This window comes from Zonotrichia albicollis, chromosome 5 (genome assembly GCF_047830755.1).
Source record: "Zonotrichia albicollis isolate bZonAlb1 chromosome 5, bZonAlb1.hap1, whole genome shotgun sequence".
NCBI classification, from domain to species: domain Eukaryota; kingdom Metazoa; phylum Chordata; class Aves; order Passeriformes; family Passerellidae; genus Zonotrichia; species Zonotrichia albicollis.
In genome coordinates, this window is record NC_133823.1 from 49,292,675 (window position 1) to 49,320,524 (window position 27,850).

General features: G+C 37.3%; 1 protein-coding gene across 3 annotated transcripts in view; it reads right to left on the bottom strand.

Annotated features, from left to right (window-relative positions):
- Positions 1 to 27,850, bottom strand: part of HTT (huntingtin) — an 80,873-nt gene that overhangs the window by 33,111 nt on the left and 19,912 nt on the right. For 2 of the 3 annotated variants that reach the window (XM_074541638.1, XM_074541637.1), the window contains 28 exons: positions 27,448 to 27,812; positions 25,525 to 25,648; positions 25,129 to 25,247; positions 24,134 to 24,245; positions 23,471 to 23,611; positions 22,657 to 22,815; positions 22,469 to 22,566; positions 20,893 to 21,032; positions 20,021 to 20,084; positions 19,518 to 19,618; positions 17,817 to 17,963; positions 16,665 to 16,785; positions 16,346 to 16,422; positions 14,035 to 14,186; positions 13,440 to 13,642; positions 12,452 to 12,578; positions 11,650 to 11,777; positions 10,887 to 10,997; positions 10,250 to 10,327; positions 8,945 to 9,168; positions 8,369 to 8,447; positions 8,074 to 8,235; positions 7,114 to 7,169; positions 6,155 to 6,303; positions 5,357 to 5,493; positions 3,254 to 3,370; positions 1,741 to 1,863; positions 966 to 1,204 (listed from right to left, as the gene is read on the bottom strand). In XM_074541638.1, coding sequence (XP_074397739.1) covers positions 966 to 1,204; positions 1,741 to 1,863; positions 3,254 to 3,370; positions 5,357 to 5,493; positions 6,155 to 6,303; positions 7,114 to 7,169; positions 8,074 to 8,235; positions 8,369 to 8,447; positions 8,945 to 9,168; positions 10,250 to 10,327; positions 10,887 to 10,997; positions 11,650 to 11,777; positions 12,452 to 12,578; positions 13,440 to 13,642; positions 14,035 to 14,186; positions 16,346 to 16,422; positions 16,665 to 16,785; positions 17,817 to 17,963; positions 19,518 to 19,618; positions 20,021 to 20,084; positions 20,893 to 21,032; positions 22,469 to 22,566; positions 22,657 to 22,815; positions 23,471 to 23,611; positions 24,134 to 24,245; positions 25,129 to 25,247; positions 25,525 to 25,648; positions 27,448 to 27,812 — 3,853 coding nt within the window. Of the gene's footprint in view, positions 1 to 965; positions 1,205 to 1,740; positions 1,864 to 3,253; positions 3,371 to 5,356; positions 5,494 to 6,154; positions 6,304 to 7,113; positions 7,170 to 8,073; positions 8,236 to 8,368; positions 8,448 to 8,944; positions 9,169 to 10,249; positions 10,328 to 10,886; positions 10,998 to 11,649; positions 11,778 to 12,451; positions 12,579 to 13,439; positions 13,643 to 14,034; positions 14,187 to 16,345; positions 16,423 to 16,664; positions 16,786 to 17,816; positions 17,964 to 19,517; positions 19,619 to 20,020; positions 20,085 to 20,892; positions 21,033 to 22,468; positions 22,567 to 22,656; positions 22,816 to 23,470; positions 23,612 to 24,133; positions 24,246 to 25,128; positions 25,248 to 25,524; positions 25,649 to 27,303; positions 27,813 to 27,850 lie in introns of all 3 variants that reach the window. The other variant, XM_074541636.1, reaches the window with a different exon arrangement.

Genomic DNA, 27,850 nt, shown 5'->3' on the forward strand with positions numbered 1-27,850 from the left:
CTGTGACAGTGACCACAGCTCAGCTGAGCAGGGGTAATTCAGCAAGGCACAGTAATTCTCCTGTTTACCTCACCTCACCCATCCACATTCTACTACACAGGTTCTTTATCAAACCTCCAGCTGGAACAATATGTGGTGTCAAAAGAAGCACCAAAAGAGGACATTTGAGGAAAGCCATCCTTGCTCCTGGCCATGACCATGACTCCATTACTCACATCACTGCTGTTGGACATTAGGTCACAGTATGGGTGTCCAGAAGACCCTCTTCCCTCTACCTACAACCCTCAGAGTGAGCTGAATGACATGAAAACAGCATTCTATTCCTATCTGAAGTTCCCTACTTGAGTAAAATGTTATTGTTTTCTTAAACAAACAGCTATTTCAAATGCTTCCCACTGCATTAAAACATAATGCCTTAATGACAAATATTATGTCAACATAATACTGCTGCCGTCTCTCCACGCTTCTTTTGCCTGAAGTTTGTCACTGTCCAAGGACATCAACATGGGAAGACCCAACTAGACAAAGCTGGGTCTTAAAAAAAGGAAAGAAAGAGCAGAACTAACTCAATAGATTTGAATCCCACTTCTGCCAAGTTTCTAATACATAACCTGGGCTTCCACTTAAAGGGATGTTTCATCATTCAGTCCCCACACAGAAAGGAAGGAAAGCAGTGAAGTTTCTGGACCTGGTTTTCCTAAATCCAGGATTCATTAATTTTATCAGCTCTATTAGGTCTTTCACTTGGCTTGAGAAGATGTACCAAAACAATTCAAAGTTCTACTAAAATCTGCTCAACTTCTCCATCTCTGCCCATCTCAATATTCCTTCCTACACACACACTTGTCCCATGTCAACTTGATTCCATTTACACAGAAGTTTTATACATGTTAAATATTGCCCAATGTACTTGTGATTTCTCAGAACTCTTTACATTTCCCCAAGTTACTCAAAAGACAATGTACCTGGAAAATGTCTCTTCAGGTGGGTATTTCACCTGTTTGACCTCAGTGCGATCCTCTGGTGTGGACACGTTATTTTCTCCACATCTCAGCCTGTTGATTACTTGACATGAAATCAAGTATGGTGAGAAGGAAAGCTCTTGTATGCGGGACAGAACAATGTCTTCTGTTGACTGTGAAATCAGAACTCTAAGGATAGCTAAAATTCCAGAAATCCACAGCTGGACAGTGCTCACTGATGCCTAACACAAACACAGAAATACAAAAGACTGAATACTTTTGAAGTTAAATGACACAACATAGAAAGGCATTAAAAAATTAGCATTTTCATTCACTTGTAAAAAATCAGACCCTTTCAAGAATGGAGCAAACCAGAAGTAAATTTTAAGTTCAGATCTTACAAAATGCTACTCCTGTGGTAACGGTCAAGCTCATATTCACTGGTAAACAATCTCTCAGCTATAAAAGCATTACTAACACTCGTGTAAGAAAAATGTAATTTACCTATAAAATTGCATTTTATTTTATTATAACAGTACCTTCCTTTACATTCCTGATCCTCAGCATACAAAATGAAGGAAAGTAATTCATAAGCAGAACACCTCAGTATCAAGTGCTCTCAGCTGGCATATCACATTAGTTCTGGCCAATTTGTTCCCAAATTCTGCTGCTGGTACTTTAACATCACTTAGCAAATTATTAAAGAGAAACACATTCTCTTTAGTTTTGCATGAAAGATATCGGAAAAGATTTCTCTTTTCTGAAAACAGTAGCTTACCATTGTTTTAGGAGTAACAAACATGCTCCTTAAAAGCATGTCCACAGGGCGAAGGGATGAAGGGGCCAAAATTTCAAACAAAGTGTTCAGTACTCCCAAAGCATCATGAGAGTCTATATGCATCTGTGAAAGAAAAAAACACAAAACTCATTTCTAACTATCCACTAAAGGTAACTTCAACACAAAATTTACACTCTGTGTTTTAAACATTTCTGTAACAACCTGTAAGAAAGCGGTTCTTTACAGTACAAAATTCAGAGCAACCAAAAGCTATAAAAGATAAATTTTAAGTTCCATTGCAGGCCTTCCTATACATGAGTTTTAAGAACATGGACAAAAATCTGTCATATGAAATCCAGTGTGCATACTACATGTATTTAATTTGGAGAAATAGGCCTTATTCAGAGAATGAGACCAAAAGACTGATTTGTCACAAAATTTAGAGACTTTTCTCTCACTGCACATCCTACCAGGTTTATTTATAGACTGCAATGCTGGTCATGATTAAACTTAGGCAGGCAACTAGGAGAAAAGAAACCTAATTATCAGAAAAGTGAACAGCTACAGTGGCAGGACAGCTTACTTGAACAGTTTTCTAGATAAATTATAAAGTAATCAACTGCAAAAAGCAAAGGACTGGCCTACAAATCTGGATGACCCTATCCTTGCTTAAATAATTTGGAAGATGATCATGTGCAGTCACACAAAACAACAGCAATTTCACTTTGTCAGCATTTCAGCTCGCTCTAAAAATGTTGTGTGATCATCCTGCCCACTCTCCCCAGACATGAGATCTCCCAGGATTGGGGAACTGCCATCATGGAGCAAAGAATATCTGGGGCTAGAGCGCCTCTGCTATGGAGGCAGCTGGGAGAGCTGGGGTTGTTCAGTCTGGAGAAGGCTCTTCCAGTACCTACAGGGGCTACAAGAGAACTGGAAAGGGACTTTGTGCACAGGCAGGTGGACAAAGGTGCACAGAGGACAAGGGGGAATGGCTTTACACTGAAAGCGTGTGGATTTATATCAGGAAGAAATTCTTTACTGTGAAGGTGGTGGGGGACTGGAATAGGCTGCCCAGAGAAGGGATGGCTCTCCCGTTCATGGAAGTGCTCAAGGCCAGGTTGGATGGAGCTTAGAGTAATCTGGTCTGCAGTTGAACCCACTGTAACCATAAAAAAAAGTCATTCTGACATTGTATGAATATGGGACCATCTTCCCACCCCTTAGTAAGTGTTCTGATATAATCGTGTACCTTAGAGAAACAGAATGACCTTCCTCTAGAGACAGTCATACTGCATATACTTAATGCATTTCAATATGAACTTCATCACTCCAAAGACTTAAGTTTACCTTGCAGCAGTTGTTTTTTTCCATATATGGCAACCACAATTTCAATAAAATTTGTCTTCATACAAAAATAAAAGGAAAAATCAAATACTCAAAGCCACTATTGATACATATATTACAGCAATTATTTAAGGTATTTGTAGAATTAGAACAATGATAGAACCACCTGTTGTTTTGCAAGCATTGGGAGAATGATGTCAGCTATTTGCCGAGACAATCTCTTCCATTTGTCTTCATTTTCTTTATGACACTGCTGCAATACCAAGATGAACATTTCTAGCACCTAAGGAAAAGTAAAGAAAAAAGTAAGTAAACACCAATACTAACAGAAAACATTCCAGTAATATCATAGTAGGAAAGAATATTCATTTCAACCACCTACCAAAAAGACAAAAGAGGAAAAAAAACCCCACATGAGAGAATTGTACATTTTTAAAACCCCATTTTCAGATTAAAAGTCAGTTCTTAGTAACAAGAACAGACTTGGTAGTGGTTTTTAAAGAATTTTCCAGTTATTTTTTTAAACTAGAAAAATGTTTGCTTTGTACTTTTAAAAATGGTATTTGTCAAAGACTACTCAAACAACTGGAAAAAAAAATCATAAATCTAAATACCACACCCCTTATTCAACAAAAAGGGCAGGAAGAAAGAGAGCAATTTTACACGTGTATATTCTGTCTTGACTCCAGCTTCAATAAAATTTAAATTTGGTCAAGGAAACAAAACAGACATTTTTATGAGGCTCATTCACCTGAGACATGTCAGTTTCATAAAAAAGTTTTAAGAGACAACAAAATGGAGCACACCAAGCAAGGAGCACTTCTGGTAGCTGAATATGTTACAGGTTTGGGGGTAATAGAGACCACACGTTGAAGGACAGACAGACAACAGACACAGCAAGCAAGAATGTCAATGTATGAACTGGCAAGGGGGACAAAAGAATCTGTTTCAGGAAACAAGTTAGAGCATTTGTAAAAGCAAATTCAGATAGTTCAGATTAGAGAGAGGGAGATTCCCAGGTGACTTTCTTCCCAAAAGATTTTCTCAGGAGAGGAGACAGGAGCAATTCCAGGCTACAAAACTTAACTCTGGAGCTCCATGGGTGGCAGCTCCAGTTGCAACAGAAAAAAGCTGAAGGCTGCAGCTCTGGGACCCTCTCAAATGTCCAGGGAAACCAGTGCAGACCATCCCAGCCACAGCCAGGGAACAAAATAGCCCAGGGTTGGTTTAGACATATTGCAGCAGCAGAACAGGGCAGAATAAGAGCTACAAATGGGATGGTGTGGGAAGAGCAGTGCATGGGTGGTCTTTAATAGGTTAAGTGTGTCAGAAGGAGATCTGCCAGCAATTGCAGTACCTTATATAACAAAGTTATTCACTATTTCACATCATGTGTCTACAGAGTGTCATTTCATACAGTTATATTAGTCATTTTATGATTATAAAACTACAAATTCAAAAGAAAATGTGGATACACAAAATTACCCCAATCTGAACACGCAGTTCTAACAAATTATTTTGACAAGATGTACTGACTTTTTTCAGAAAATACAGTGCTTCCATTAGCATACACCAGAACTGCATTTTCACATTATGAAAGAAAGGCACATTAGGTTTGTTAAGCACCTGAATAAGCAGTAAGATTCCATGTTGATCATGACACTTCTCTCAAAATTACTTTTATGTTTTTCTTTAAAACAAAGTGTATTGACAAAAGTCATTGTTACACTCCTACAAAGAAGAAACATGTTTTCCAAGTCTGGGTCAAAGTAGTAAGTCATAATAAATACCTAATTACCAGTGTCATCACCTTGTTCAAGTAAGTGTTATTCAAGATACTGTTATAGCACAGCAATACCTAAATCATCTCCATGCAGCATCTTTCCTAATTTTAAACTTGTCTCCTTCTCCATTTTACTCCCATTCTTTTAAGTTTCTTCTCTTCACCAACCTTCTGTTTATTCTGTCTGCAAGACAGTGAAGATCATGATCCTAACTGGAGCTTTTTAGTTTTTTGTTTTCTAGGCTGGACTAGGAAATTCTACAGGTATGTTACTTGACCTCAAATACTAATTTGTAGCGCAGAACCTTTCCCATACCCTTAAAAAATCTTTGCATATTCTCTCTATAAGGAAAGATACCACACAGAGTCCAGCTATTCCAGCTTTGTAGAGAAAATGATTAATACTGCCTGAAGCACTTTTAGCAGTCACAGCAATGTTACCCTTTCACAGACCACAAAAGGAGACCCTTCATCCTCCTCCCCTACCTGGTGGTACTGGATAAGTCTCAGCAGCATTGACACTACAACCTCCTTCTGAGTTTCCAGCTCTTTTCCAGCATCAGCTTTATTTGTTCCTCTTAACACAAAGAGATCATGAACAATGGGTTGCAGAGCTGGTATTGCTGAAATGAGATGGATTTGGTTTAGTATGAGACAAATCACTCCTGAACAGTGATTTCTTGAACTAACAGGTCAGTTACTAATAGTAAGCTGGGTTCTAGTTCATTAAAGGTTTTACCCATACCTAAAACTCCACAAACCCTATAATTATCATGCATAATGATGGATTTTTTTTTACTTGTTGTTAAAAAATTATGGACACATTTGCCCATTCTCACAGAACTAAAAAAAAAGTTATTTTTATAAAGTATTCCTCTACAGAATCACTGGAAAGTATGAGAGAGAGGCTTCTTCTTAAAGGCTGAAAGTAGAAGGAAAGGGAAGTGGACAAAAAATTAAAATCAAAGCTTTGCACATACTGCTAAGTTGTGAACTTATTACTGAATAAAGTTTCAAATAAAAGCTTTGTTGCAATTTTGAACAATGCAGAATATACAGCAGCAGTGTTAATGTGATATAATAAATTTCCTGAAGGAATTAAATGAAAAGTATTGCATGTCTTAAAAGTGAGTGTCTTCTGGAACACTGAGTATGATAACAGTTTTCTATAGCTAGTAGTCAGCATTGGATTTATTGCTGAACTATTACTAGTAAGTGTTAATGCCTTTTTGCTGTCTTTTTTTTTAAGAGCTTTTTTTTGTTGTTGTTCTGTTTTTGAATTACCATGTGTAACAGCTTTCCTCCCACTGGCCATGATACCATCACACAGCTGAATGATCTTGGGAATTCCAATTATTTGTTTGGAATGATATCGCTCATAAGACAGCAACACCAGGAAAAAGAAGATATTAGGAATAATTGCTTCAGACTCCCTGAAAACAAAACAAAACAAAAAATTCAAGTGTCAAGTTTGAATTGCACAGCTTTGTTCAAGAAAACCTATCTTTTTACAGTCCAGGTTTCTTTGCAGAATATGTTGCTCTGGTTTCATACAGTACTTCTGTAATTTTTGTGCCCTGTTCTGTACAATAGGATTTTTCCCCAGGGATTTCTTTCAATCTTTGACCATTACAGTTACTAATATTATAACATACTGTCTAATGCACATTAGATTATTTCTGTAGAAGATCCACAGAGCAAAAGAACAACTTCTCTCTTCATTAAAACTCAAGTGTGAGAAAAAACAGAAATAACTGACTGTAAAAATTTCACTGGTTTCCTTATGATCTATTAGATCCTATACAATGTGTACCAGGTGACCAGAGAACATAGGGATTCACTCTGAATCCTCAATAGGAAAATCAGCTCTCCCTTAAGCAATTGCAGCTAGCAATTAAATGCTGATTTCAGAAGCATAGCTTTGGCAGGGGGGCCCAAAGGAATGGGTTTACAATACCAAAACAGAGAAACAAAACAACACAGTTGTAGATTATTACTATTTTTTTTTTTTTTCCACTTTGCTTTCTGACTTGTTCAGTCACGTGGAACCTAAAGTATCTGGAAGAGTTACCATTAGAGCCAGAGAATAAACCAGCACATCGCCCAGAAGAAAACTCCCATTTCTCATAAGGCAGAAATAACCAGCAGATCTAATCCCTACTTGTAACACATCACTGATCTGTCTTTCAGAACAAGACAGTTGCAAACCCTCATTGTTCACAGACTCTTTGCCAATTCCATACCTGAACTGTCCTACTTCAATGTATTCAAACTGCTTTAGCACAAATCCAATAAACACCTAAAGAGAGAAAAAAGTGTGCATCAGAACAGAGACATTAATTTTCATTTGAAACCATTTTGACAGTTATAGACAGGCACTGAAAATCATTTGCACCACGTTATGAAATGTTCCCTCTGCAGTTACAGAAGATGGAGAAACCTGTTGAAGCTTAATTACAGCTTGCACGAACTTAAGCCACATTTAACCTGTAGTCTGTATATTTTTAAGTATAACTTCATCTTTCACTCATGAAATACAATATTTGAGGTATTACAGTCAAGAAATTAAGAATCAGCCAAAAATCTAAACTGAGATAAAATCCAAAATCCACTTATGCATTTAGAAGAATTATCTCTTCATGAATTTACAGAAAACTTAAGCACTGCAAGTCACATTTTCAGGTTTATAAATGAACAACAGTACTAAATAAAACACTTCTAAGTAAACCATTTAAATTTTATATTACAAATTCCCTACTTCTATGGACAACTACACAGACTACTGTATTTGCCACTAGCTCCCCTCACTGCCATTAACATCAAACAACAGTTGTCAGCCACGATGCTCATTACAGTGATAAGGAAGTCCATACTCTTAGTATGGAAGAAGGTATTTCCATTTGTAAATGAAGTTTTATTGAATAAAAGTGACTGTATTGTCCACATCATTTTATTCCTGAAGTCCATCTCACAAGCAGTTCTTAAATAGTTGTTGCAGAACTCAAAAAGTCATTTACATGCAAAAAAACCCCAGAGGTGTGAAGCTATTTGTGGCTGAGGGCTGGGAAATTGAGTCTCACCCTCCTGCAAGTCTTCACTTTTAGTACAATGAATGGACTACTGGAAATATTTTTGCTGCAGATGTTAATTGAGCTTCCTGGTGAGATGTGTATGACAATTTGCCAACGTGGTGAGGTACCAACCTGATCTGAATCCAGAAGACAGTAGTTAACTCGCAGCTGAACCAGTTGAGCAAGCAAGTCTAGAACTTGTCTCTGCAGCTGTACCGACGTTGTTGTTGTGTATTGTTTCAATGCTTTTATGACAAGGGGTTCAAATAAACGAATGTGATTGTGAATAGCATTCTGTAATAGAGAGATTTTAAAGTAATCTAACATCTGAACACGTCTCTGATTCAAAGCCAAATTAGTTTTGAAAGGAGGAAAAATGTTTTAAATCTAAGGTACAGCTCTTTCAGGAGAACACAGATACAAGTACCTTATCAGCACGATGTTTTGCTGCACTGGAAATGCTAGTTTTCAGCTGTGTAGAAACTTTCTGCAGCACATCAAACCATCTGTTACAAAAAAAATACAAAAACCCCACACACATTAAAAAAAATACAACAAATACACAGTCCTTAGATGCATTTTACTGCGCCAATGCCAACTTCCCTTAATCTACTTGACTGCTTCAAGAGTTTTAGTAAAAACAAAGGGCAGAGACAACCTACAATACACTTTGATCAGAGAAAGATTTTCTAGTCTTTGCTTAGTTATCCTTCTGCCTTTCCTTTAACACATTGACTATTTGCTGTGTTTATAAATTAATAATATACTTTTGAATACAAGCATTTAAAATTATTATGCTTTTAAAAACTTCAATGATATTCATTTAATTTTGCTTTGGAAAACACTTTAGTGATAACTGCATCCAGGATGTGCTCACCAAGACAAATTTCTCTGCTTAACTCTGTATTTTCAAGTTACACAACACCCCAATGATACATTTATGAAAAGCACTAAGAACAGACTCTAGTTCAAGTGAACATTATGATGTAAGGGAAGGAATTACCCTGAAGCATCGTGCTCCTGCTCAGCCTGCACCATGTTCCTCAGACTGGCATCAGCAAGGGCCTGTGTGAAGTGTGTGTAGGGTGCCATGAAGCAATAGTGGTAGAGGCCAGGCCTGAGGTTGGAGGAACCCAAGCGCTGAGCTTTGCCTTGAGCTTTGCTGGGGTTTGAAGATGAGCCATCATACTGAGAAGCCAGATTTGTCCCAAACAATGTTTTCAATAACTAGAGAAGAAAATTGGAAGGAAAAGAAGAAAGGTTAACTCTCGGGGCTTTAGCTGCTCAGAGTGACCGAGATGCATTACAAAGTCTCTTTTCCCAGCCCAGCAATCAAGAAAGGAGTCAGAACTCTTCAGTTCTCAGTCTCAAGGTTATTTACTGTTTCTTATCTATAAAATTCTTTCTCCTGTCCAGCTGAGGTCTGCTCAGCAGGACAGTTCCCGGCACTCTGCCTGCCCCTGGGGCAGTGTTATCTTTTTAAACTAAAAACCACGTGTACAATATTGACAATTACTTTCCAATACCTATCACCTATGTCAGACAGTGAGCTTCTACTCTAAACCAATCTAAAAGTGCCACCGTCACAGCAGAAGATGGAGGCCAAGAAGAAGGAGAAAGGCTGGACACACCCAGATCCCTCCATCTCGCCCCCCTGAACCCCCACTCTAAAAACCCCAAAAATATCTATTTTTCACCCTGTGACAAACTGATTATTATTCTACTTATACTTTTGTGGCTTGCACATCTTCATATAAGGTTGGTAACTTGCTCCATGGGTCATAATCGAGACCACAGGCATCTTGGGCTCTATGCCAGGGTCTCTGAGCCCGCTGGCAGGGGTCCTTGCAATCCAGGACAGCCAGAGGGATGTCCTGAATTCCGACAGGTAACATTCCAGGAACAAAAAAACCTTGACTTGTCTCTCACTGTAATTAACCTTGGAGGACTTAAACCTAAATATCTAATTGGAAGCCTGCAAAAAATCCACCACTAAGGCAGTCAGTGCTTTGCTTTCTAGGGTTTTTTGATAGAGTTAACTGGCTGAAGAACACTTTTGGTAAGGTAGGAAACAAGCTTGTTTTCTGAACATCAGCTAAAATAGTTCTGTGAACTGGAAGCAGTTCAAGAGGGAACTAATATCAAGTCACCAAACAAACAGTGAAAATGAAATAAAATATGCTGTCTTTGCTCCACCTGGGCAAATGTTTCTATATACCACTTCCCTTACAAGCACGGCCATCCTTAGCATCCAATTGACAAAAGGACATCATGATTAACACACACAACACATAAAAAAACTCCTTACCTGCTGTACACACACTGTTGCCATTGTTGGCTCTCTGTTGAAACATGATTTTAGATATCCCAAAATTTCTTCTACACACTAGAATATCAGAAAAACAAGTGCATTAAATTGATGTTCTTTTCATTATACAAAACATTACAGTGAAAAACTGTCAGTAGCATAGGTTTTTGTACTAAGTAAAACTACATTAATTTAAAGGAAATCAAGGAATTACAGAACGAAATAAGAATTCAACATTTTCCTCCTAATCTTAAAATACTACAATGTCTAGCACCACAGTTAAGGAGAAAAAAATAGCAAAACACAGGAGAGGAAGGAGGGCAATAGGTCTTCTGACATTTTGTATATTTAGACATATGAATACAGGGAATGACTGAAGGCAAATGATTTGGTTGGAAAGAAAAATCCCCAAGCAAAATTTAAAAAGCAAAAAATTATTCCAGTTTTCAACAGCAGCAATTTAACCTGGAGAATCTGCTTTAGCCCTTTATTCAACTTTGTGGAAGCACAACATTTGCAAAACTACTGCCCCTTGGAAGAGCAGCAATTTGAAATCAGTGATACGTGTCTTCTCCCAGTAAGGACCATAGATACTGGATAAGTTAACTATAAAATACAAAACAAACCAATCTTATACCTTTCCAATGTCCTGAAGAGTAGCAAGTTCCAAGATTTGAGAGAGAACATCTAAGGCAGACCGCAAGAAACATCCAAACTTCTCATTTGTGTTCTGGAGATCCAAAGTAACCTGTTCCCAGAAAATAAAACCACATTACTTGAGAAAGCGACAAATTACTGGAAGAAGTGGGTATTGACACAAAATGATCTTTTGTATAAAATTTCACTGACAGTTTAGACTTGCTGATGCATTGCTGGAAAGGCAGGATTCCATTTTGACTAAGGGAAAAAAAAGGGATCTTCTTGCTTGAGGATGGCTAGGGCATTGACAAGCCATGGAGCTGGATGATGCATTTCTGATAAACACAGCAGGTGTAATAAGAACACAGTCCTTGAAGTGTACATATCAGATGACCAACTCTCTAGGGAATGCATCTTCTGTCACCTGAACTAATGAGGAAAAAGCTTCCCCATCTTGGAATAAAATGCAGAGAGAACAGACATGGGGATTTATTTGGGACTGCCAAACCAGCAAAGAATAATTTGGTACCAGCAATAATGACAGCAGAGAAACAACAGGGTGACAGTGCCTATCATGGGTTGTTATTTGGCCACTTTGTTTTTATTGGAGGTAGTTGTGATCTATAACTTTTTTGTGTGTGTGTATACACCAACTGTTTATACAGGTAAACCAGTGAGCTGACAGAGACAGAGCCTGTTTGAAAGAAATAAAGTGATTATCCAACCCCACTGCAGTCCAATAAAACAATATCATGCAGTACCTTATAATTAGCATGGGTTGCTTTCAAGACATCATACAACTTCAGGTATGATGGAAGATGATAAAAGCTTCCTACTGAAGATGATTTACTTATTGGAACAGGTCCTGTAGCATCAGTTTGCCTAGAAGCTTAAAAGAATATCATAGATTAGCACAATATGCCTTTTCTAGGCTGCTCATGACAAGTACACAATATAATTTCCTACACCTGCATCATTAAAGAGCATGCGTTTTTCAATCCATATGTATATTCCAAACTGCAGACACAAACTGTGCACAACTGGAAAATGAGCACTCCAACCATCCAGCCTGCTGTGGAGAGAGAAATTAACCCAGAGGGCTTAATACTGAAGTGCATGCACAATTAACAAAACAGAATTAACATGTGTTTCCTTCATTCATTACTAATGAAAGAAAAGGTTTCAAGATTCAGAATCTCATTTCCTAAAGCAATATAAGTCACTCCTGCCAAAAGCTGGAAAGCAACTTTCAAATTTCTTTTAAGTCACATATGTGCAAAAATTATTTTAGTCAATAGCTGAGGAGATTCATAAAAAGTGAGGAAAAGCATTCAGTATTGCTTTGGTTCTGAAAAGTACAATTAATTTTCAGCTTACAGTCAATAAAAACCAAAACAGTAAAGAAGCCCCCACCCACAGCTGCCTTCCTATCAATGCAGTACCCTGCCAGCCTCTTGAACTGAAACTCCAGAAAAATTACTCAGTTTTCTCTCTTCTCTCTCTGCCATAACCACATTGTGTGAGGCAGGCAGATGGAAGGGTTAACAGAAGTGATGTGCCTACCTGGACTTGCTTCACCACTCTTCTTAGGGCTCATGGGCACAGATGCCTGCTCCACAGACTCCCTCTCCTTCCCCTTTCTCCGAATCGGACTAAGAGAAGGTGGGTTTGTGAGAGACGGTAATGCTGCCTAGAATTAAAAGAACCTTTATTAGTTTTGTAAGCAAGTAGTTTTTCTTCTTCTATAAAAATGCAAGCATATTCCTCTTTTGTTTAAACTCCCCTTCATTTGACTGTCAGTTAAATTGAAATGTTTCAGGTTCAGGACATGAATTTCCTGTGTGAAAAGGAAATAGTTTAATATATTCTCCACTTTATTTTCAACTTCAGCATAGGCCAATGAGATTAAATTTTCAGCTTCAGCATAAGCCAGTGAGATGAAATTAGAGCTCAATGACTACACTTCCTTTTGATTCCAAATAAAGGAATGTCAAAATTATATTCAAACATTTTTAAAATATGAAGAAATTACTGATCTTAACAATACTGTCTTACAGTTTCTAAATCAGTCTCTAAATGCATATGCCTCAAAAAAATCTCAAAAATCCCCGAGCCTGGAAGTACCTGATATAAGCTCTTTAAAAGTCAAAATATTGTACAGGATATTCAGAAGATAAAAGTTATTTTTGGCCCCAAAAGGAGCTGAGTGCATTACAACCAGCCAACCAACCCAAAAGTCAACACACTTCCCAGAGTATGCCATCCAATACATCATGTACTCTATATACTCCTCAGTGAATTAATGTTTAAAGTGAAGTCAGCAGGAATGACAGACTCAGAATTTAGGGTAATATTTTAAACACTGCAGAACTAAAGAAAAACCTCTTATGTGAAGAAAAAAATGCATTTTTTTCATGGTACTTGTTTTACTATACAGAGTGGAGTCATCAAGGAATTAGATACTTACCTATATCAAGTCTAAAATGTGAAGAGGTCTATAGCACAACAGTATTTAAGTCACATCGTTTTATTTTTTATTTTTAATATATACCTTTACTGCTGGACCAGGAGCAACATCATCCATCACATGGGCACAAATATTGATGACCTTCAGCAGATGAGAAAAGAGCTGTTCTACTAAAGTGACCAGAGCTCGATCTGACAGAGCTGGCCAGGGCTCCTCCTGCTTTGCAGCACCTTGGTTTGCATCTTCTTCAGCACTCCAGGGATTCTTTAAGCACTTGGGAGCACTTGCTGCAATTTCAGGAAAGAAAAGACAAAAGTTGGAATTAAGCACCAGAAAATTTTGAAGGCAGATATGGTTATCATCTCTGTATGAACAGAAGTTCAATCAGAATTTCAAAGCCAGGAGTAGCTGCACAGTTTAAAACAAAACCAACAAAATCTGAGCTCTTTGTACCCAGCTTGTACTAAGCATGCCCTTTGGCAACTGGAGGAAATTTGCAACTTAGCTACAAAGAGGCAGTTTCTTGTCAAATCTCCTGGGTGCAAGTTCCTTCTTTATTTCTTCTGCTTAATCTTGGAAGTTTTTCATGGCATACAATCAGAATGGAGTGAGATATGGACCTTCTAATGCTAACGGTAAAAACATTAGGACAATCCTACTTTTTCTTATCCTGCCTTACCTGCAAGCAAGTTTCCAGTCAAAATCAAAGCATCCTGATGTGCTGAGAGGTCCAGTGGGAACCAAGCTGATGAAAGCAGAGACAGGACCAAGCCAGCCATACCAATGGTGCAGCCCTTCTGAGCTTCGTCTGAAGAACTTGGCTGGGAAACACTGCAAGTTTAATTTTGGAATGTCATGACTTTTTATCTCCCTTTTGGCAAATTAAAAGTCTTGAGAAAACCAAGTCAAGCAGATGGCTAATCTAATGAAATTAAATCTGTGCTACAGAAATACACATTTAACACTCAAATACAACTTCAAAAAGCAATTTGCAGCAGAGACCTGACAATACTCCGGTTTCTTGAAGAGCCATTAACTTCCTTTTAGTAGCAAATATCAAGGCTATAGTGACATCTACTGATAAACTGAAGAATTCTGTATTTTTTTGCTACCCACTACAGTCCTGAACTATCTTCAGTTAAGTCTTGTGCATATGCAAGGTAAGGACAGGAGACATTAGCTGTAGTATTTTAATGTAACAAGACAGTGCTTTAAAGTGACAAGAAATTAATTAAACAATTACATTCCATCAAATCTTCTATATTTTTTGAGTGAACACAATCCAAGATGGTAGTTTTCTGCTGCATTCTGTATTTTCCTTGACAATAATTATAAAATCAGATTTTCCCATGGAAGTCAAGTTTAAGAAAGGGCAGGCAGAGATCACAGTAAGATGTTTGATGATACTCTGTGAATTACACACATCACTTCAAAGCTGTAAGACCTAAATACTTCAGATTCTTTCAGGAGAAGATCTTACATAATCTCCAAATAAAGGAAATCTGGAAATCGTTCAAAATATTTTTAAATTTGAAATAATTCAAATCTTCTAATACAGCTACTCTAGTCTCACACAACAGGAATTTCAGAAAATTAACCTGACACTAAGTATAGCTATAATTTTGATAAAGCTTCAGAGGTAATTACAGTGCCTTTCTTTGGTTTCTGTAAAGTATTTTCACAGGCAACTGTTATTTATTTCACATCCAGTCAGAAGTCCAATACTTAATCCATGTTGAGCTGTACAGAGTTGGAATGCACCAGTTCCAGTAACTTGTTAATCATAAGAACAACAACACTTAAGACAGGAAAGAATTTTTGGCAAAATTCTCATGTTACTATCCATGATATTATATTCTTATTATGCAGAACAAGAAATGTCCATATCATTCCACAAAAATAAAATTACAGTCTAAATTCATATAAACACTGGCCAAAAATTTGTGAAGAAGGAATGAGAGGAAAGGGCAAAGTCTATGCCATTGGATCATTTATAAATATTACACGCATCTTTAAAACAACATTTTTAAGCTAGGTAGAAGAGAAGATATATTGATTTTATTTTTCAGCTAAGTACTGCTCACATCCTAAATTACTTCATTTGTTACCTCTGGACCACATTTTTTATTCTACATATACAGAGCACACCACAGTTAGGGCCAGCAAGGGAAGCAAGGGCCTGCTGACAAGAAAAGCATCTGAGGGATGCTCATTTTTTGTGTTTGGGATTTGGTTTTAAAATAAGACAAAATTTTCCAACTGAACAGAGTAAGAGACACAATGTCAGCAACAAAGAAAATCAACACAAATTATATTAAATCTATTAAAAAACCCAACAGGTCTCCAGGTGCATATCTCCATGCTACTTTTGCTGCTCACATGGCACAGCACTAATGATCAGAGGCAAAATCAGAACTTTTAGGCTACCAGCTGTACATTTTCATCTGAAGAAACTCTTCAGAATGTAAGTAATTTGGGCCTGTCATGTATTACCTATATTAACAATGAAGTATTATAGATACCAAATTTGCTGTTCCCACTCAGTGTGCCAAATCAGAACAATTTAAATGCATCTGACACTATTATAGCAGCCAAGATAAACCAACTTCCTTGACCCACCATTTTTCAACACAGACATGAAATCAAGATGAAAATTTCAATGTTCAAATTCTAGAGAGATAATACGAAATATAATATCTCAAAGATAAACATCCTTTCAAAAGTTCTTAAGCACGGAATATTTCATAGATGCTGACCATATCTATCTTTCTGTAAGAGCAGCTACAGCTAATCCCTGTGAATCCCTGGTTCCAGAGGTGACAAATGCTGGCACTTAATACCCTGACAACATGAAGTTACCATCTTCTGTATTCTGTACAAAGTTCTTAAAGAACTGCTAAGATAAATCCGGACTTCAACACCTAAGCAAGTCCACTTCTGTTTCATAAATGTGACTTCCAGAAGCTTGATTAACAAAAGAGGGAACATACCCACAGTGCCATCCCACACTCCAAGTGCACACTGGAAATGTTGTGGAGAGAAGACACAAAGCTTCACAGCAGCCAAACTGAAAAGCAGACACCAAGAATCAAATTGGTTTCACCACAGGAAGAGTTAGCAACACAGTATCTTAAGAGTGAGAATTAAATCTATTACTACTGCCATTGTCACAGTACAAAAGCCTCAAATACAAATACAGTCAGGAGATCACAAAAAAAAACCAAGCATGTGAAATAGGAAAAAGTCAGCCACCATAGCAAGAAAACTCAAAGAAACTCATATGTACAACTCATATGTACAAAAACTCACTGTAAGTGCTCTTGTAGTGGATATTGTCAGTGCATGGGAAATTGCTGCAATAACCCTTGACAGGTTGTTTTCCATAGTGACATCTGTTGGACTTTGCAGCATATTGTAACCTCTGTATGCTCTGAAACAAAAACATTTATACCCACTAAAACACGTCCTTAAAAAAACCCATCCCAATCAAAAATTATTAATTTTATAACTTAATATTTTAGCTTAAATTACTAGCATGTATTTCACAGACTGCTTGTAACACACAAAATCAGAGAACAGTCTAAATACCACCTTATATTGTTGTATTTTTGGGGTTGTATTAAATGCTATTTGGTTTATAAATAAATCCTCTTTGTTAGCAAACAGAAGTAGTAGATCAACTGTCAGTTTCTAACTAGATACTTGAGAAATGACCACCCAATTAACTTTGCTGTGGTCTTTGCTGTAGCTCAAATGGATTCTACATTTTTGCACGTTCACAAAATTTGGATTATTGCTGTAGAAACTCCATTTTCTATGCAGAATAACACTAGATCCACAAAGTACTATTGCTTCCATACTATAGCATATATCTTAAGTGAGAGGATCAAGACCATATACCAAAGATATATAATTAAAAACTTTTATGACAAACTGATAGAATCCAACAACCCCTACAAATATATACAACTCATACTGTCTTAAGACTGAAAAAGTACAACTGGCAGCAAAAATACAACAACATCACACTATCAAAACTAGAATTTATTTTTCAGTTATAAAGGGAGTACAGCCTTCTGCAACTACAATCATTAAACAGAATGTGGAGAGTTATAAACCTGGATGAACACACCTGAAGAACAGTAACATACATACAATTAGCTTAAAAAGCTGGATCTGGTTTTATAATTTAATGGGCAAGTAGGGTGACTTCAGGATGGAGGGAAGAAACTACCTCAAAACAAGGACTCTCAGTGTGTGAGCACTCACCAGTAACTCACAACATATTCTTTGAACATGAGTCAGTTCCTGTAGAGCTTAAATCTACTACAGGTGCTCCTACAGACTAGACAAGGAATTCATAAGCACATGGATTTGCAGGATTTAACTACAGTCCTAGACCTTGCAAAGTGAAATTTGGGTCTCCATTCCTTTGGAAGCAAGGCCAGGCAGGAAACACACCTGGTGATAGTGCTCACTGCAAAGTGAGATGGGGGCTGTGTTTCGTGCATGAGGAGTTTCAGGTAGACACTGCTTTGGTCTCGTGCCACTGCCACCACTGGGTCAGCCTGTCCTTGATCACAGTTATAAAACAGCTTTGGGACAAGCCTGAAAGAAAATTAGCGTCAAAAAGAAAAGTTATTATTCAGATATTATTTAACACCCAGTTTAAATACATTTAATATACAGTTCAGCAAGCTATATATGTTAATTACACATATCAAATAGTAAACAGCTATTACCTAAATTCATTAAGCTGAATTTATTTTTATATTAAAAAAACTCTCTTCATTACAATCAAGGAGCTCAAGTCAGGACAAAGCAACTGCTCCAGACATACAGTCATTTAAAAAAAAAAGTCTTTTCTGGAGATACCTCGCCATATATACCACAACAAACACAAAGATTACTTCTCTCTTGCCGTTTCCTGATCTCCCCAGATATTTTCCCCATGAGCATCTGTATCAACTGAAAACTCATTTTTACTGAAAAAAAAAAAAAAATTCCATCTGATTTCTGTGCAGCAAAACCAAAATATAAAATCAAATCCAGTCTTCTTGAACAACAATATTTTCAACTTATGTAAAATGAAAAGCTATTTTACACATGTTTTGTAATCTCAGTGAGGGTACTCCCAATGAATGTCCTTCCTGGATGTTTCAAGGGGTTTCTACCAGCCTGTAGTAGCTTTCTTGGGCAGGTCAAGTCTTTTCCAATCTTAACACACCTCCTGTCACTATGTCAGCATGAAGACAGAAAAAACTTCAACTTGTTACCACCCAGTTAATAAAATAACTCAATTTCAGAATCAAGTCCCTTAATAACAGCCATAAGTTCTATGATGCAACAGTTCATGACTCCTCTGCTGAGCTGCTTTGGCAATATAAACACTTTTAAATGTCAGAACTTTAAAAGTTTAGTTGTCCTTTATTTGTTATTAGGAATGGATGGCAATTAACACTATGAAAAAATAGGAAAGAAAACTCCTCTGATAATAAAATATACCAAGAATTCAGTATTACATGCTATCAACTTCTTTAAATATAAAATTTAGGTCTTAGAATTCCAGCAAATAAACTACCAACTAATCCTTACCCTTTGGTGCATTTATCTGTACAGCAACTATAACTGTAGTAGGTTACAGCAAACATCTGCTTTGCAAACAAAATTAGCTGCTGCACTGTGATCAGTGAGCACAAAAGTTTTAAGATATACACTGTATGACCATGTGAAAACTACAGTGCTTGGGAGCTGGGACAAATCTGTAGAACTGTAACACTTTAAGTCAGTCAGCCACTGCCAGGATACTGAACAAACCACTTCAGCATGAAAAAAAAAATATTCTGAAGAAGTTGAAACTGAAAGTGACCCTCAGAATGCAATACAATGTAATACCTTCAGAATGTAATTTAATGTAAATGGATTGCTAATAGAAAGCAAAGTACAATACCTGATCAGTCAGAATGATGCATGTCCAGGTACCACAAAGATGCATTTGTTTCCCATCTCTCTTTTGAACAAATATATATACATGCATATAGATATATATATATGCATTTTAAAAATACCCAAGTGATTATTTTAGTTATAGGTACACATCAACATGCAAGTATCTTCCTAAACTACTTTTTCTTTTCCTATAAATGAAAATGTTACATGTACCTCGTTAATGAAGCTGCAGCCACATGTCTCACTCTTGGATCTTCATCTCCAAGCAGACTTATTACAACATTTTCAAGTACTCTCTCCTGAAGCTTTAATAGCTAGAAAATAAATGAGCACAGTAAATAAAGTTCACTGACCATTTTCATCATTTGACCATATTGTGAAAGGAGAGTTCACAAGTGAGATTTCATCTGTCATACAAGCCTGCAAGACCATCTTCACCTTAACATTGTCAACCACATTCTCTGACTACACAAATGTCAATTTTTTTTAAGTTAAAAGAGAACAAGCTACAAAGCACACAAACATAGCAGAGAAAACAAAGATATCTGAATCACCATAGTAAATGTATTCCCAATTGTGCTAAGTTTTAGAATGTGAATTATTTACACAAAAAACACAGCAGCCATCAGTGTTGACAGAATTTAAAAACAAAGTGATGACATTGCACTGGTACCTTAATCCAGAAACACAATATACTGATTAAATAATTTACTTACACCAGTATAATGATGAATACCTCTGTGCAAGCTCTCAGTTTTTCCTTCCAAGAAGTTGACTAGCCTATGACAAAATAGAATTTATAGTACATTAGTGAACATTGTGTGTTATTCCTCCCTTCACTGCTCTGAGGGTTCTTTTTTTTTTTTTTAAATCACTATAGGGAAAATGTAAATAGTAAACACTTTTTGCAAGCTTTAGAAAAGGTAAGTTGTTTGCTAGCCTACTATCTGGCTAGTATAACTGAAGAAAAATAGTCCTTCCATTTAAAAAACCCATTATTTAAAGACCATGATTTCAATTGTATTTTTTCCCATGCACAGAATCATCACACTAGTTTGAAAAGACAGTAACACATTCCAAACATCACTATTCACAAGTAGTCCACTTTTGTACGACTAAGAATTTTCATATAAACATCTTCTTTCAGCTTGGAAGAATCAATACAGGATGAGAGAATGCAAGAAAAAGAACAAGTCACATTTATTTCAGTATTAAAAGAAACTGAGTGACTACAGAGAGCTGATAACAGAGTACATGTCAGGGACTTTCTCTTTAAAAAACACACAAAACTGGATAGAAAAACTAAAGTTGGATTCCAAATGATGTGGTCCCTCTCTGATCACACATTTAGAGAAGACTTGATACAACAGACTAATGAACAATAAACTTCAATACAGTGTTACTAGGATTGGGCTTGGTTGTGCAGTCAGTGGTAACTTTACAAAGGAATTCATACAGGATTGACCGATCTGAATTAGTTTTATGAAACTCATTAATGCTTCAGAAGAAATTGTGCCATTACAGTTTCAGTTTCCTGTACTTCCCTGCACTTCAGCTACCACACCCAAGGAAAAATAGGAACACTCACCGAAAATCTACCTCTGCAAGTGTTTCCAGAAGTTCTGTCCTTACAAGCCAATATGAGCTGTTCTTCAGAGCAAGGAGGTCAACAATCAATTGCAAACCTAGCTCACTGTAACTGCTACTGCATAAGCTCATGATGCAATGCTGAGAAGAAAAAACAACTTTCAGTTATATTACAGAAGAGGTTCTCTGAAAAGCAGAATGAAAGTCATCAAAAAAAACCCTGTTTTCTTTAGAATACTTGAAAAAATTATTTCATAAGAGCTAGGATAAGCACCAGAGCTAGGTACCCTACAAGGCCAGAAAACCATCTCCATGTGAACTGCTAAAACCTGCTGATGAAATTAACCTCTGGAGAGGAGTCCAGGCCACACAGATCAGAGGGCAATCCTCTAAAGGAGGACCCACAAGGCTTAAACACCACAAACACTATATTGTCATCTGTTCAAAAACAGTCTCCCAATTTCCACAGGGTACTTTTAGACACCTGGTTCTGGTTTCCAAAGTCTTGGATAAAGTCATATCTCCATATCTGGATGTTCAATTATAGGCATAATGTGTGACCTTTAGAAAAAGTTATAGAACTCCACATTTCCATGTCTTATTTAACTACACAAAATGTACCTTCTTGTTTGAGGATTAACAACTAAACAGGTTTAGAACATTTCTGCCAAAATGTCAGACCATACTGTATATTGAGAAAAAGCAAGAGACAAAGTTGACAAGTAGTACTATGTTGCCTGAACTGAACAATTCTAGTAGTCTTCTGAAAAGCCATTATGACAAATGTAGTCACACATTAAACCACTACACACAAACATGAAGATTGCTGAACAGAAGGTAAAAAAAAAAGCCAGCATTTACCTGGATTTCCTTCCCCCAGCTGTATCACAAGCCCCTCCTCTTTGCATATAAAACCATAATTCCCATACACAAACTATGCATGTTTTACTCAAATTTATGCTTTGCCTCACAGGTTCTTAAGTCTCTGATTTGTCTGCGTTCTACTTTATTGGAAAAACTCTCAAAGAAAGCTCACTCCTTCACCCCTCTTTTCATCAAACACTTTCCACAGATTTTACTCAAGAAATGAAATTCATATCCTCTAAATTCCACTCGCCAATTCAGCTGTCATCTCTTAACAATTGCCTGAGGGATCTTTCACCCAATTTTAACCACTAGTTTCGTGACACTTTTCCACTTTTAAAAATTACTGTTTCAGAAAGTAATCACTATTTTAGTTGTCATTTCTCACATTTAATTTTTATCCTCCAAACACAGGCTACAGCCAGGTGTTATATGTTCACACTCCCCTGTTTAGCCTAGATAGCCTTTCTATCTAATGCACTCATCCTACTGTTGGTTAATGTAACATTAAAGCTCATATCAGTACATTTCTCATGAGAAACAAAATTATTAGATTACAAAGATCTAACCACATAATTATTTTCAGTGCCAATAAAGTTCTTCAGGAAGAAATCAGTTTATGCTGGATGTTTAGACATCTGCACATAGCAGCATCCCAGAAATGAGTCACAACCTTGTGATCTGTGTGGTGCAAATAAATTCCTACTGCTTACCCTCACAGCTGTACAAGCCAGTTTGCATGTAACAGAGGACTCATCTTTCAATGTTTTCTGTAACAGAGGTATGCAGTCTATTAAGGAAAAGAGATTTCCTAAAAAAAAGAAAAAAACCAATTTTGAGAAATGAAACATTGCAATCTTAGATTAAAAGACAAAAAGATTCCCATAAAATAAATTGTTACCTGTTGAGCTTCTGACATTTATTAGCCATTTTTCCACATCAAAGCGGGATTTAATTAGAATGGAGTTGACAATTGTTCCACAGAGAATGGCAGTAGCTCCTCTGATCTGGGGATCCCCATGGTCAATATAGTTCAGAACATCCGACACATATTGCTCCTCTAAGAAAATAAGTTACAACTACTTTATTTTAAAAACACTAGTATTAGACTTTACTGATTCATACAAATGTTACAGTGGAGGTCTCAACTATTAGACAATCAACATCAGCACATCCAAAACATGCCCACCATAGCTCTCCCCTCTTGAGATCCCTTTCTGTGCATGCAATCTACAGATCAATCACACCATTCAGACCAATCATCACCTATATAAAAACACTAGTGATTTATTTCAACTGTACACAAAATGCTCCAGGGAAAAAGAAGAAGCATTTTGGTCAATGTATCAAACCAGCTGCACACTCCAGGTCCCTGTGATTCATTTGTAAAAGTGAACCTAATGACTTAGAAACAATCTGCAAGATGGACTAAATTAAATCAGAAGAAAACATTTGTAAAATAAACAACCCCTTCCACATATTCATTGTTTCAAAACAGCTTCAACTTGTCAGAAGCTCTACAAGGTCATCCACTGAAACTTAAATCTTGCTACAAAAAATACACCTCATCACATGCACAGCACATTCAATCCAATTTGTGCAATATTTGTCCACAAATACCAAGTTGGGTTTGGAGTTTTCAGGGTAGATGCTGCCTCACTTATTTGAAAACCCAAACAATACTATTAAAATGGGATATGTGAACTGCAACATACCATACTCTTCTCCCATTGCCTCCAGAGGTGTTTTATACAGTTTGCTAAAGAAAGACTCAGGGTGAAGTGCAACAGCTGCTCCAACACAACTTACTGCCAAGGCTTTGACACTGACTCTCACATCTCTATCAGGAACTAAAGCTGCAGGGAAGAAACAAAAATTATTAAAAGGAAGGTATTTAAAGGTTGCTGAATTTAATTTTAAATTTCATTAGTAACATTATATAAAATAAAATAGCTTAGCCTGTACAAAAATATGAAGGCAGAGCAAGCAGTTGCAGTTTGTCAGCGGCAGCAGTGATATATGAGCTATTTGCTTTTCTCAAATGAGCTGTGTTTGAAATATACCTGAAATACTCAAATACAGCCAGCCATAACATACTTGCAACTCACCTCCTTCAAAAAACAATACATTACATGGGCATGTGGGCAAGTAAGAGTTTACAAAAGGGAAAAATGAACAAACACCTTAAATCAGTCATATACCACGACAGGAATGTATGTATTGGATGTATTTTCAAAAAATGGAAATGTGGTGCTTAGGGACTGCCACAGAAAAACATCCAATATTTCTAATAAAGCGACATCAAAACCAAGACAGAGCAAAGTGATCACATTTCCAACTCTGTGCAGAGAACCAATGAAGCTCAAAGACAAGCATACCTCCTTTGTCCCCAGTGAGCAGGAAGGAGGCCGACAGCAGCCTGACGCAGTGCACCAAAGGAGCACAGTCTCTGTCAGTGTAGTGCCCGATGTCCCCCTTTACCCTGGAGGGCTATTGAAGGCAAATCACAGCGTTTATACAGAGAAAAATTTATCTTCACTTGAAAAAAATATCAGCACAAGATTTAGAAATACTGTACATCCTCAAATGTCTAAAGGCTTAATATAAAATGAATATATAACATTCATATGTAGTTTAATATATATTCAAAAAAAGGCCTCAAAGTGCAATGCTTTGGAGAAGCTTATATCTTGTATCAGAACTGGTTCAATTTTATTACCGAAATATTTTATTGTAGATTTTTCTAAACTATCTAGACTTGCTGTTTGCATGTGAGGAGCGTGCTAAAGCATTTGTTGCCATCAAACTTTGGAAACTTTATTATTTCTAAGTTGTTTTCTGCAGTTTTACATTTAGAATTCCCCAATAGTCCAAGCTGATCTAATTCTGCCTGCCACAAATGAAACTTTCACCCCAGCTCAGAACAAGGTCCAAAGATAAAGTCAAAACAATGTAAAGAGGAAATGAGTAACTTGTAGTTAGAATGGCACCAGGCTCAAAGACTAACCTCTGAGGAGATCATGAAGTTACCTACACAGGTAGCAATCAGCACAAAGATATTTCAAGTAAGAAAGTATCAGTCTAGCCTACTAATGCACAGAAAAAAAGGGTCTGTGTTCTCAGCAGGGTGTTCTAGTATGGCTTTGCTGGTGATTGCATTTAAGATATCAATTCTTACGTATTCACCTTATGTTAAATGAAATTCAGGCTGTAACTCAAGATTCCCTATGCAACCTGAGTTACTTTGACCTATAACAAGGTACATCATATATACATGTTTCCCACATTTACCACTTCATCATAACTGTAATTTAGTTTTTTTAGGATTTCATTGTTTTGAACTTTAAATCTGACCACTGTGATGACTTCTCACCTTGTTCTCGTGTTCACCAGCATCTGCTGCATCCTCTTTGGATGTAAATCGATCCACGCTGCTATCAGAGGGCTGCCTGCTATGGCTCATGGTTTTCAGCAGGTGAGACTGTTGAAGAGCTTTAGAAAAAGGCAATTCATGAAATACTATTTCAGATGCAAACTAAAAGCACTTTAATTACACTAATTATACAAACATGAAAAACAAATTAGCAGTGATCAAAACAAGTAATTGATCACAAGTGTTGAAATATATTCCTTATTGCACATATCCATCTAGTTATTTGTTTTTCATATCCATTAAATAAGTCTTCACTCCCCTGAAGTGCAGATGCACCTGAACACCTGGAGGCAATGGTGTCCCCAGTCTGGCCCACCCCTGTATTTATCCACATACCAAGAGAAGAATTTCTGAAGGACTCTGACGAATCATCTTGGAGAATATTTGCAGCTTCATCTTCCTCATCCTGCAGCTGCCCAATATGCATTCCAGAATACTGTCCTTCAGCACCCTCCAAAACCTATACAGTGCAAGGACAGGGCTTAAAATAATTTATCTTTACACAGAGTATTAAATTTGAAACATGCAGTGTTAGTAATCTACAAATAGCCTGAAAGCAAACATGAGCCTGATAAATATTAGTGTCCAGCTGCATGTAAGCCCCACAGCACTTCCCCTCCTCCTGCAGCTCTGGGGCTATTGGAGCCATAGTTCCCTCTGAGAGTCCCTCAGCTGAGCTATGAACTTGGCTACCAACAGGAATCAAGTAAAACTCAGTCCACTGTTCCCCTGCAGCTCCCCTTGCTCCCTCATCACAAATGTTTCTCTCTCAGCAGTTACAAATCACAACCAACACCTTTACTGCCACAAACTGCAATTAGCCCTTGCTAAATCCCCCATAACCTCACTTGTCCTGGATATGTGAAATCAAACTAAGAACACACTGTGTAGGACAAGAAAGGACAAAGAAGTTTAAAGTATTTCAATTTCTTCACTCAAAACCAGAGACTACTAAAATGGACTCATCTGGAAAAGAGTTTGACCCTTGGAACCAAGGCAATATATAGGCAGTAGGTATATGAAAAAATAACCATGAAAGTTAATCATAATGATCAATTACAGTAAAGTAAAATAAACAATTTCATTAATTTTATCAGAAAACAGTACACTTCTTCAGTTACTTCCTGTCTTCAAAAGCACCTGGAAATTGTTCATTAAAAAGCTTGTGTGCCAGTAAATTGGACAATCACTTAGTCTCAATTATGAATGGATAATTTTACACATAATTACTGCTTGTAAACAGTATGCCAACTGACAAGAATTTGCATAAACACATCATGCCAATAAACACATCTTGTCAATAAATGCCTGCTCACTTTGGCCTCTGCACTGCCTTCATTTAATTCAGAGAGCAATTATCATCACTCCCTTGGTTCTTGAATTCTTACACTTGCAGAAGTATTTTCTTAGCATGATTATAAATTTACTATTTTTTATAGTGCTAAGAGACTATTAGTCTTCCAAATTACTATCAGAAAATGAGAGCCAAAAGTTTGATATGTTTGAAAAGCTCTTAACTTGTTCTAAATTTTTGCCCTTTTGAATTTTCTGCTCTGGTTCTCAGTAATTGTATTTTTGTGTTTTTATTATCACCTCACAATACACTTGCCCAAGAGAGACAAATGTCTTAAAATAGATATAGTGTATGCACATTTCAGGTGTTTATTAGATATGTAACTGCTACATTTGTAAATCATGCAGTGTTGGCTCATTATAGGAGAAATCCTTAAGATGGAATAAAAAGGCAAAAAAACAAACGAGTTGTGCCGCCAAGTGTAAAAGCAAAGGCAGAAGGCAGTGTGAAGCATTGTGCTCCAAAAATATTTCTTTATCATTCCAAAAAAACTGCTCACCCTTTAACACTTCCATTAACCCTCCTGCACCAAAACAATTATTAATATATATATATATACAAAATTAAGGATATACTACTAAGAGAAGATATTTATGGCAAAACTTTGACAATTGCCATTCTTCCAGTGAGCGACATCTGTAATGCCTTCACATGACCTACCCAGAGAACACACTGATTCCAGCTTTGTAGCTTTTCATTATTGTTGAAGTGAAAGTGTTAAAAGGAGGTCAAGCTCTCCAATAGAGGTGTGAGCTGCTGACCTTTCCACTGTTACTAGCTGAGGATTGAAAAGTAGAAGACGAGTAAGGAGACGAATCCAAGTCTGGGCCCTCCATGGAAGAGCTCTGAGACATGTCGGGCCCCTCAGTAGAAGGAGATCCCCCCTCTGCCCGCTGCACACTTACAATTTCAGAGCTGTCTGAAGGGGTTACAGCAGAGTCTGGACCTTCTGTAGTGGTCTGAGAGCTATCACTAATTGGTGAGGAAGCCTGCGTGCCATCATTCAAATCCATAGTGGCATCTGACTGGACAGCACTGATCTGGCTGGAGCTTCGACTGAGCATTTCCTCCTCCTCCCCTTCAGCAGCTGCACTGCTCAGCTCACAGCTGGGCAGCTCCACGGGCTCTGACTGCAGCGTGTGCTGCGAGCGCGGCTGCTCCGTGATGATGTCGTGGCCCGTGGCATCCGCAGCTGAGCTCCCCACCGAGCCAGCTGTCGACACTCCTGATGAAGAAGCCAGCTCACTGGTTATCTCACCCTTCACAGAAGCTGCAAAACACAGGCATTTATCAGTCAGCCCAGTGCTT